The following is an 11,709-nucleotide window of genomic DNA, read 5'->3' as shown; positions in this document are numbered from 1 at the left end:
ATGTAGAGGAAATGTCAATGTAGTGATACTTGGAGATCTCAATGTTAGGGTAGGAGATGAACCTATAGGCAGAGTGGTTGGAAAGTGTGGAGTTCCAGGAAAAAATCTTACTGAAGAGACAATGGTGATGTCTAGTGAGTTAATGATAGCAAATAGTGTTTAGGAAGAAAGTCAAGCATAAGTACACAAGGGAAAGGGTGGTAGATAGGGCTTTAATGGACTATATGGTGGTAACCAGGAGAGGAGTAAGAAGAGTTTTGGATGTACATGTTCTCAGGGGAGAGAGTGGGGGAATATCAGATAATTTTTAGATGGAAGGCAAGCTGAAACTGGAGGAAAAGGAGAGAAGGTAGGGAAGTGCTTAGAGTAAACTGATTAAATGAGAAAGAAAGGGAGTACAAGAAGCTGAGATATATAGTAGAACTAGTATTGGAGGAGAAATAAGGATGTTTCAAGGAGGGAGTTGCAAGGTGTGCAAAGATGTGTGGAACAAGGAGGAAATAGAAGGAATGGCAGCGAGTGGTGGGATGATGAAGCATAGAAGGTTGTAGAAGAGAAGAAAAGAATATTCACAGATTGGTTACAAAAGAGGATGAGAAAACCATGAGAGGTACAAAGAAAAGAGAAGTAAAGCATAAAATAAAGGAGACAAAGAAAGCAGATGTGAACTGGGGTAAGAGTATGACAGATTATTTTGAAATAAAAAGATGTTTTGGAAGGAAATCAAGAGAGGAAGAGGAGGTGGATCAAGTAGAGAAGAAAAGGTACAGCTAGATGGAAGCAACGGCAGTAAGAGGAAGCTGGGCAGAGTATTTTAGGGAGTTGCTAAATGTCAAGGATAGCGAGGGAAAGGTAGTTGCAGTGGGAAGCACAAAGAAAATGACAGTGATCAATGAGGAAAATATAGCAGGATGAGGTGAAAGCAGTTATTAAGAGAGGAAGAGGTGAATCAAGTAGAGAAGTAAATGTTAACCACTTCCATATGGTGATTCCTACGTAGGCAGCATGAGGAGCAAGTGGGTACGCGATGATGCCGATGTTGGCATCTTGATTACATCTATTGTAGTCGTACCTACATAACCTCCATTCTCTCTAAACTGGGTTCATCATATTTTCTATGGTTATCAAAATTCACGGGTGAAAGAGAACGAACGATTGAGCACTGACTTTATTTTTTATAATGCGATTGCTATGACGCAACATCGCACGTCGGGCAGCTAATGCTGCCAGATGTGCCCCGGAGTGAAGAGGTTAAAGGTGCAGATGGGGAGATGATAATGGACTAGATGGCAGTAAGGATGATGGGCAAAGTATTTTAAGGAGTTGTTAAATGTGAAGGAGGATAGGAAGGAAAAGGTAGTTGCAGTGGGAAGTGCTAAGAAAATTACAGTGATGAACAATGAAAATAGGAGAAATAAGGAAAGGTGACATGAAAGTGGTTATTAAAATGATGAGAGCAAGTAAGGCACCTGGGTTGGATGGGTGTCATGTGGAGTGTCTAAAAAGGGGAGGTACAATTATGGTGGACTGGCTGGTGAGGTTGTTTAATGTTTGTCTAAAAGAGGGTAGAGTGCTGGAGGAGTGCCTGTATAGTTCTGCTTTACAAGGGAAAAGAGGACAAGTGTGAATAATAGTTTCAAAGGGATCAGTTTGTTGAGTAATTGGGAAGGCTTATAGGAAGGTTTTGATTCAGAGGATTGGGAGAGGAACTAAGGGAGTAATTGGTGAGGAACAGTGTGGGTTTATGAAAGATAGTTGTGTGGGTCAGTTTTTTGTGGTAAGGCAGATACATGAGAAAGATTTTCTCACTTTGGTATGATTGTATTTGTGAACATGGGTTGCCAGTTGTACAATGATTCGATGATGCATCATATCTCATGCAAGATGCCCAATGTGCAACGATTCTATGATGCATCACAATATGTACATACCTCTCTCTGTATTTCTAACTCAAAACCGATGATCATTATTATTATAATTAATATAATTATTACTTCTATTATTATTATCATCAAATCATTACTGTTATGAAAAGGCAAGGCGATTGAAAGGAGAACTTTGTTCTTTCATGTAGTAACAATTAACTTTTACTGGGAAACATTCTTTAGTTTATGACAAGCTTGCATAAATAAATCATTTCTCTTTCCCTCTGAGTCAACCTATTGCTGTAGCAATATGAGACAGGAATTGGCTTCATCTGGGTGTAAGTGCAACACACATACACACACATCTCTAAACTTGAGCTCCAAAGGCTGCTAAATAAGACAAAAATTCTTAATAGTGCAAGGAAAACAAGAGGTCTGGTTTGTACTGAATGGGAGGGGGAGCACTTGTGGTTACCCAAAATTATTTATCTGAAGTGTTAAATTGATCTAATGAGAAAATGCATGAAAATAAAAACTATGATTTTGAGCCAAATGTCAACTAAAATGCAGAGCCCTTTGGAGGAGCAACGCTGAAATTAAATGTAAATAGAGGCCTTGAAATGCCAAGGATGTTCCAACTATATAACAAAGACACTTTTTCTGGTTTGGTAAGTACGACAGAAATTTGAGTCCAATCTTAGACATGGAAAGGGAGATGAGTATTGTGGGAGAAAGAATTCACAGAACTAAGGAAAGGGATTGTAAATCTAACAAAAGGACTTTTTCAAGCTAACAATGAGATGTACATACATACATATACCAAGGCTTTTTTCCCCCTTACCAGGGGTGTAGCCAAAAAGGACAAGGCACAAAAACATTCCCACCCATTTCATCCCTGAAAACACTCCACACCCCTCCACCCTCCCTCCCATCTTAGCACCTCCTAGATGACGGGTCATCCCTGCACCCTGTCCACTGCCCTGGGTCAGAAGCAGTGTCGCAGGACACAGCACATCCACAGCAAGGCCGCTTCATTAAATCGGCGACCCCCCCTCTCCGTCCCCCCATATAAAGGAGAGGACGGGGAGAAATCCCTTCGGGCTGCGTCAAAACTTTTTGCTCACACACACACTACCAATCCACCTCATGCATCACAACATTTTCCATATACAACCATTCTCCATTCACAATGAGATGTGAACTTAAGAAAATAAATTCTGAACTAAATAATGAGCTAAAGAGATTAAAAAGAGATTAAATGGAAGTTAAATATGAAAATCAATACAATGTCTGAATTGAAGAAGACTTAGGTGAGGAAAATTTGCAGAAGATTAAGAAATGGAATGAAAACAAAATTAAGAAATTGCTTTTACAGAAATAGTACAACAGATGCAGGAAAATGCAAAGGACACAATTATTCAAGTAATCAAAGAAAAAGTACAACTGGGTTAGAGACACAGTGGATAGGAAAAAGTATATTGTGGTTATGGATTAAAGGAAAAACATGGGCTGGTGATGTACATGAGAGAAAAAGTAATAGCAATATTTCTAAAATACAAGACGGTGACCAGGTAGTAGAGAAAGATATAGAAGTGTATAGAATGGGACAACATTCTCAAGAAATCGACCTCTAAAGATAAAACAAGGATCACAAATTGTAGTAGAGGACATATTAGCAAAAGCAGGCAAGTTAGCAAAGAGTGACATTACAACAATATATGGATAAAAGGAGAAATGAATGTTGAGGAAATAGAAAGAGAGAAGACACTAGGAGGTGAAACTAAGGGGAAAAAATGAAGAGAACAGAGGCCAAAAGCAAGGAGAGCTATAGACATGAGGCTGAGAAAATGGTACATCAAGGTAAGCAAAACAAAACAAAAAGAAAACAGGATGGAGAAAGAAAAAAATTAAACGTGGCCTATACTAACATTGACGGATTAATCTCAGGATTGAATGTACTAAATGATTACCTGTCAGATGAAAAACCAGACATAATGAGAATTGTGGAGACAAAATTAAGGGGGTCCACTACCACCTAATAGTGTTGGACATGGGTTATATAATTATTGGATTAAAAGCAAACAAGAAACAGGGCAGAGGAATTATGTTCTTGGTCAAGAAAAACTTAAATGTGACGAAGGTTACTGAGGGTAAAAACAATGTGGAAATGATAATAAAAGTTGAAGACAGCAACATGAAAAGTAGAAAGTTTGTGGTGATCTATGTGCCCCCCAAAATGGGCTCTTGGAAAGAGGGTGGACATTCAAAAATGTTAGATGATACAAGGCATTCATTAAATGAGTTACCGAATGATGGAGGTAACCTGGTACTTATGGGAGATTTTAACTGCAAAGAAATATGTTGGGAAGAGATGACAGTGAAAGGCAGAGAGGATCTATGGGGAAATGTATTGACATGACCATAGGACATACAATGACACAATGGGTAAATGGAAATAGAAGATACAGAAGTAATGAAGAACCGTTGAGACTGGATTTAATATTTACAACAGAACCTGAAATTGTGGATAAAACTGAATACAAGACACCATTTGGAAAAGTGACCACATACTAATAGAGGCTGAACTAAATTAATATATATGGATATATATGAAAAATACAGAAAAGGAAGATTGATGTACAACAAAATGGACTTTGGGAAACTAAGAAATTCTTTCAAAAATGCAAATTGGGAAAAATTCTACATTGAAGAGAAAAGTGGAAGAGAAATGGACAATCTTGATGGAAATCTATAATGAAGGAGTGAATAAATACATACCAAGACAGAAACAAGAGTTGTACATTAAATGCTGGTTCAACACAAGATACAGTGAGGCAAAAGATAGAAGAGATAAAGCTTGGAAAAGATGGAGAAAAGATAGATACCTGGAAAATGGCAAACATATATCAACCATAGAAATGAGTTAAAGTCACCCATAATTACTAAGTTTCCTCTCAGTATTTCATTTAATGTATGTCTTGTGTTTTCCAACATTTTGGAATGGTTATTCTCTTTCCAAGAATGTGTTTTTGGGGGCACACATATCTACAAATTTTCTACTTTTCACATCACTATTTTCAACTTTTATCATAATCAATTCCACATTATTTCCTTCTGTAATCTTTGTCACATCTAATCTTTTCTTAGTCAAAAACATGATTCCTCCAACCTGTTTTTCCTCTCTATTTTTAATCCAGGGATTATATAAACCTTGTCCAACACCATTTGGTGGTAGTGGACCTTTTAATTTCATCTCTACAATTTCCATTATATTTGGTTTTTCTACCACCAGATAATCATTTAATTCATTTAATCCTGAAATCATGCCATCTATGTTGGTATACGTTACTTTTAATTTTTTTCTTTATCCTCAATTTCTGTTTCCTGTTTTTTCTTTAATATGTATATATATATATACAAATTTTGACGCAGCAAATTTTGACGCAGCCCGAAGGGATTTCTCTCCATCCTCTCCTTATATGCAAGGGGGGACGGAGAGGGGGGGTCGCCGATTAAATGAAGCGGCCTTGCTGTGGATGTGCTGTGTCTTGCGACACTGCTCCTGACCCAGGGCGGTGGGCAAGGTGCAGGGATGACCCGTCATCCAGGAGGTGCTCAGATGAGAGGGAGGGTGGGAGGGGTGTGGAGTGTATTTAGGGATGAAATGGGTGGGAGTGTTTTTATGCCTTTACCTTTTTGGCTACCTCCCTTGAAAGGGGGAAAAAGCCTTGGTATATGTATGTATGTATGTATATATACATACTGTATATATATATATATACATACACACACCATTTTCTCAGCCTCAAGTCCAGCAGTCTCCAAAAGAAATTGTGTGTATTTACCTTGTATTTTACAGGAAGAGAGCTATGCTCGTAGTGACCTGTTTTTGTATAAGCATCCAGTTTGATCTTAAATTCCTGTATAGTTTTTGCACTGTTTCCTCATTTCAGTACTTTTTTTTTTTTTTTAACAATTTTGCATCATCTGCAAAGAAGCTCCTTAACAGAGAAGATTTATTAAAGTGGGATATAAGAAAAACAAGAGGACATGAAAAGAAACTTAAAAAGGATAGTTATGGAAGAGATCTGAAAAAGAATAGTTTCCCACACAGAGTGATAGGTGTCTGGAACAAAGAACAAACTAGATGCTGAAAGATACAAAGATGGGCACTATGAGCATAGCTCCCTTCCTGTATAATGCAACTAGGTAAATACACCCTCATCCATGTCGTTCACATAGATAGCAAACATTATTGGAGCCAATACTGATCCTTGTGGGACTCCACTAAGTGGGAAAGGAAGGAGTGGAGGTAGAATGTAGACTGAAAGAAGCAAGTAAATGCCTTGGGTGATTAAAAAGTGTAATGAGAAATAGACATTTGGGAATGGATGGTATGAGGAGATTATAAGGAGTGATTGTGCCAATAGCACTGTATGGAGCAGAAATATGGAACATAGGAGAGGAAGAGTTTAAATGTGTTTGATATGAAATGCCTGAGAAGTATGGTAGGGGTTACTAGGCTGGATAGAGTGAAAAGCGAGGAGGAGAGCGAAGTTGGAAAGGGAGTTGGGAGACATAGAGTCATTCCTGCATCAACCCTATCTCCCAATTCCCTTTCCACCCTTATTCTCCTTCTCACCTCATTTCTATATATCAAAAGGCTTTTTACCCCTCACAATGGAGATAGCCAGCCAAGGCACCCAGCTTCCACCCATCCCACACCTAATTTCACAAAAATAAATTTGCAATACCTAAATTACAGAACACACGTAAATGCAATGTACCATCATGAGCAAAAGTTTTGACCCACCCTACAGTTCTCATAACATCAATACAATTTTCTTTTTTGTCAAGTACATGAAATATTTCCAATGTAGTGTCTAGCTTACAGTTAAGTCATTTTCTTGAATACGAATTAAAAATAAAAATCTGACAAAGAATTTTAATTTTGTCATGAAAAACTGGGTGGGTGAAAGATTTTACTTGTAACCGATTGGATAAAGTTGTTATAACAGCCATGCACCCCTACCCTACCTTGAATCTCCCATCATGTGTCTTATAGACAAAAGCAATATTTATTTGGTTAGATAAGAATTAGGTTGATCTTTTATATAACTTCTGAAAGTTCTGGATTTTTCAAGATCCAGACAAGGTCCCTCAATTAGTCTAGATCTTTGAAGTTTTACCATTTCAAAATGACCAAGTTTACTAAGACAATATCATTAAAATCCTAAAGCCCTACACAAGGGATTCAGCGCCCAATAAAATGTGCATCTTTATCCAATAATAAACTATGAGCTTACCATTGTTATTAGATCAGTAGATTTTCTATTTGATTTGTGTGATTCAATGTCTTGGAGGATTGTTGATAAATTTGCCTTCAACTGTTCATCAGACAGGTGGAACTGGAAAAAAGATACACTATAAAATGAGTGGGTGAGGGGTGGGGGGCTGCCATATAGTGAGGGTAAACCAGTTCTTGCTGTTGGGCTGTGCACTGCTGCTAACCCAAGTAGTGTGGCAGAAGACAGGGAAGCCCCTTCACCCATGAGGTGTTTTACTGGAGCAACAAATGGGCATGGCATGAGTTGTAAGGTAGTATACAATGAAGTGTCCATCCCCCTCTAAGGAGGAATGGAACTTTTGGTAAAATTACATACATACAATACATAACCAAAGGCTTTTTCCCCCTTACAATGGAGGTAGCCAAAAAACAATGGCATAAAAGCTATTCCCACCCATTCCATCCCCAACACACTCTACTCTCCTCCACCCTCTTCCCTCCCTCTCATTTTGGCACCTCCTGGATGACTGGTCATCACTGCATCTTGCCCACTGTCCTGGGTCAGAAGCATTGTTGCAAGACAGCACATCCACAGCAAGGCTGCTTCATTAAATCAGTGACCCACCCCCCCTCTCCATCCCACCATGCAGAAAAGGAGATGACAGGGAGAAATCCCTTCAGGCTGCATCAAATATTTCTCACACATACTACCTCACCCATTCCACCTCTTGCATCACATCATCATCCATATACATTTAATCAGCAACCCCTCTCTGTCCCATCATGCAGAAAAAGAGAAGATGCCTTTACTTTACTTTTTTTTAGGAATGTCCCCTGTGGGGCTACAGAGAGAAGGATGCCTGGTCCCAATCCCCGTCCCGTTTTTCTCACCTCTTATGATCCATGTGGAAATACTTGATGGCAGTATTCTTTTCCCCCCACCACAGGGTTGGCGAAACAAGGAAATGAAATTCAGAGAAATGATACAGGACAGCAACAAGGGGTTGGGGGACAGTAGCAGTAATGAAAATTTCATCATTTCTCTGTGAGCAGTCTTCCTCTATCACAGACAAAATGATGTGTGACTCTGGTCCATAGGGGTGCCCCATATAGACCCTAAAGTATCAACTGCATGCTATTTTGCCATAACAACATGCAGCCAATACCCCAGACATAGGGATGACCCATCATCCAGGAGGTGCTAAGATAAGAGGGAGGGTGGAGTGTATTTAGGGATGGAATGGGTGAGAATGGTTTATGCCTTTTTCTTTTTAGCTACCTCCCTTGTAAGGGGGAAAAAGCCTTGGTATATGTATGTATGTATATATATATATATATATATATATATATATATATTTAGAGTGAACTGCTTAAATGAGAAAGAAAAGGAGGAGTACAAGAACCTCTGAAAGGAGTGGGAGGGGGTGAAGGATAAAGTAGAACTAGGAATGGAGGAGGAATGGGGATGGTTCAAGGAGGGAGTCATAAAGTGTGCAAAGATGGTGTGTGGAACAAGGACAGGAGGAAATAGTAGGAAGGGTAGTGAGTGGTGGGATGAGGAAGCAAAGAAGGGTGTAGAAGAGAAGAAGCAAGCTTTCAGAGATTGATTAAAAATTAGGACAAGGGAATCATGTGAGAGGTACAAAGAAAAGAGAAGAGAAGTAAAGCATAAGATAAAGGAGGCAAAGGAGAGAGCAGATGTAAAATGGGGTAAGAGTATGACAGAAAATTTTGAAAGTAATAAAAAGATATTTTGGAAAGAAATTAAGAGAGGGAGAGGAAGCAAATCAAGTAGAGAAGAAAAGGTAAAAGGTGCAGATGGAGAGATGATAATGGAAGAAATGGCAGTAAGAGGAAGATGGACAGAGTATTTTTGGGAGTTGCTAAATGTGAAGGAGGATAGAGAGGGAAAGGTAGTTGCAGTGGGAAGTGCTAAGAAAATGACTGTGATGAGTGAGGAAAATGGAGGAGAAATAGGGAAAGATGAAGTGTAGGCTGTTGTTAAGATGACGAGAGCAGGTAAGGCACCTGGGTTGGATGGATGTCATGCAAAATGTCTGAAAAGAGGAGATACAGTGATGGTGGACTGGTTGGTGAGGAAGGAAGGAGGGGAGAAGATATGGGTGAGTGGAGAATGGTTGTGTATGGATGATGCTGTGATGCATGGAAGGGAGTGGGTGGGGGATGGGGGGTGAGGTAGTATGTGTGAAAGACATTTTGATGCAGTCCAAAGGGATATCTCCCCATCTTCTCTTTTTCTGCATGAGGGGACAGAGAAGGGAGTCACTGATTAAATGAAGTGGCCTTGCTGTGGAGATGCTGTGTCTTGCTGTATTGTTTCTGACCCAGGGCAGTAGACAAGATCCAGGGATGACCCATTATCCAGGAGAATCCAAGAAATGAGGGAGGGAGGGGTGTTGAATGGGGGTGGAATATGTGGAGATGAAATGGGTATGAGTGGATTTATGTCTTGACTTTGGGTACCTCCTTTGTAAGGGTGAAAAAACCTTTAGTATATGTATATAGGTATTCATTTACCATCTTGGTAGGGAGGAGCCTACAAGAGACCTAAAGCAACACTCTGATTAACATACTTAGGTAATACAAGGAAAGGCATTTTTTCTGATCTCAAGGTTTCTTCTTAACATTTTATATTAAAATTATTTTAGTAACCTATCAACAACTTTCTCTCCTTGCAGCTTCATGTAGCTGGCATTTAATCTCTGGAACAATCCTAAGCCTCTTTATCAACTTTGTTCATTTTCCCCCCTCACTTTTTCACACAAGGAGAGCAAATGATTGGAAACCACTACCCTACTCCTGATCCATCTCCCCCTGCTAACCAGTGACACAGTCAGATCCACATTAATACAAAAATCCAATGTTTCTTTCCAGAAAGATCTATATGAGGAAGGATTTACAGGTTACCAGGGGTCTCCATATTTTCATTCAGTAAAATTTGAGGCAATAATTATCCTTCTAAGTTTGTACATTCATATACAAAGGCCTAGGTCCTCCTCATATGAGAGGTAGGCAAGTCAAAGTATACTTTTTTGCCATGACTACATGAAAGAAAAGAAAATCTTTAGTCTCTTCTCCCCTGTCTAGCTGTCTTTTACAACATGTAGGAGAACATGGTGATGGTACTCTTATATCCCACCATTGGGGGCTGAGGAAAAATGAAGAGGTGGAGTCATAGGGATGGCAAATTAAAGTAGGAGATTATACATACATACATACATACATATACCAAAGGCTTTTTCCCCCTTACACAGGGGGTAGCCAAAAAGAAAAAGGCATAGAAACCACTCCCACCCATTCCATTTCCTATATATTCCACTCCCCTCCACCCTCTTATCTTGGCACAGGAGATTGTAGATGTAAAAAATAATCAGCATTTCTCCGAGTGGATATTAGTCTCCAACCATGAAGCAATGCTGAACGAGACTCTGGGCCATAGGGATGTCTCTAAAATCCCACAAGTATCAACTGCACAAAACTGATGAAGAATTTTTTTCCCCACTTAGATTAAATTTACTATATAATGACTTACTGAACCAAATGGTACTTCTATCAGAGCATAGCTTGGATCATGCTTGTGTTTTGTATAGGAATAATCGACTCCTAAAGTGAAGCGCTCAATGATGGGTACAAGGTCTTCCCCTGCTGTACCTAGAAAAAACCAAAACAAAGAGAAAAAATCAATATACATTACAGAAAAATATGGGATAATTTTTCACTTCCTCCCTTTGTCAGACACCCAGCATAACAAACATTTAACCCAGGTGCCTCACTTCATCATTTTCCTCCCCCACCACAGTCATTTTCCTTACTGTTCCCACTACTACAGATGACAAAGAGATTGGGAAAAAATCTATTCATGTGATATGACAACTAAAATATGATATTTCTGAATCTTGTATTTTCAAACATTTAAAAAGATACTTTAGAGGTCTGTTCATGGGTTCACATAAAAATATAATATAGTCTTACCACTTTTAACATTTGGAAACTTCCTCTTCAACATTCCCTTAATAGAAAGTAGGTCTTGCAACAGGTCAGGATGAGCCAACACATGGTGAAAATCTTGTAAACTGAATTCACCAGACTGAAAGTAATTATTTGTCCTCAGTAAAATACCACTTCACATTGTAATACTTAATCCAATACATACATATACCAAAGGCTTTTTCCCCCTTACACAGGGGGTGGCCAAAAAGAAAAAAGCATAGAAACCACTCCCACCCATTGCATTCCCACTCCCCTCCACCCTCCCTCTTATCTTGGCACCTCCTGGATGACGGGTCATCCTTGCATCCTGTCCACTGCCCTGGGTCAGAAACAATCTCACAAGACACAGCACATCCACAGCAAGGCTGCTTCATAAATTCGGCAACCCCCCCCCCTCTCCATCCCCTCATGCAGAAAAGGAGAAGACGGTGAGAAATCCGTTTGGGCTGTGTCATATTTTTTCTCGTACATACTTCCTCACCCTCCATCCCCCACCCACTCCCCCTCATGCATCACAGCATCATCCATACACAACCCTTCTCCATT

At 39.4% G+C, this 11,709-nt stretch overlaps 1 protein-coding gene across 1 annotated transcript in view; it reads right to left on the bottom strand.

Annotated features, from left to right (window-relative positions):
* LOC143032411 (large ribosomal subunit protein uL1-like) overlaps positions 1–11,709 on the bottom strand; it is a 31,032-nt gene that overhangs the window by 459 nt on the left and 18,864 nt on the right. The window contains exons 7-9 of the mRNA XM_076197149.1: positions 11,146–11,260; positions 10,706–10,824; positions 7,172–7,273 (exon numbers count right to left, since the gene is read on the bottom strand). Coding sequence (XP_076053264.1) covers positions 7,172–7,273; positions 10,706–10,824; positions 11,146–11,260 — 336 coding nt within the window. The remainder of the gene's footprint in view (positions 1–7,171; positions 7,274–10,705; positions 10,825–11,145; positions 11,261–11,709) is intronic.

The sequence above is a fragment of the Oratosquilla oratoria genome, chromosome 13 (assembly GCF_046742065.1).
Source record: "Oratosquilla oratoria isolate Oo_2021 chromosome 13, ASM4674206v1, whole genome shotgun sequence".
In the NCBI taxonomy this organism is placed as follows: Eukaryota; Metazoa; Arthropoda; class Malacostraca; order Stomatopoda; family Squillidae; genus Oratosquilla; species Oratosquilla oratoria.
The sequence above is the reverse complement of the archived record's forward strand: the minus strand, read 5'-3'. Positions and strand labels throughout refer to the sequence as shown.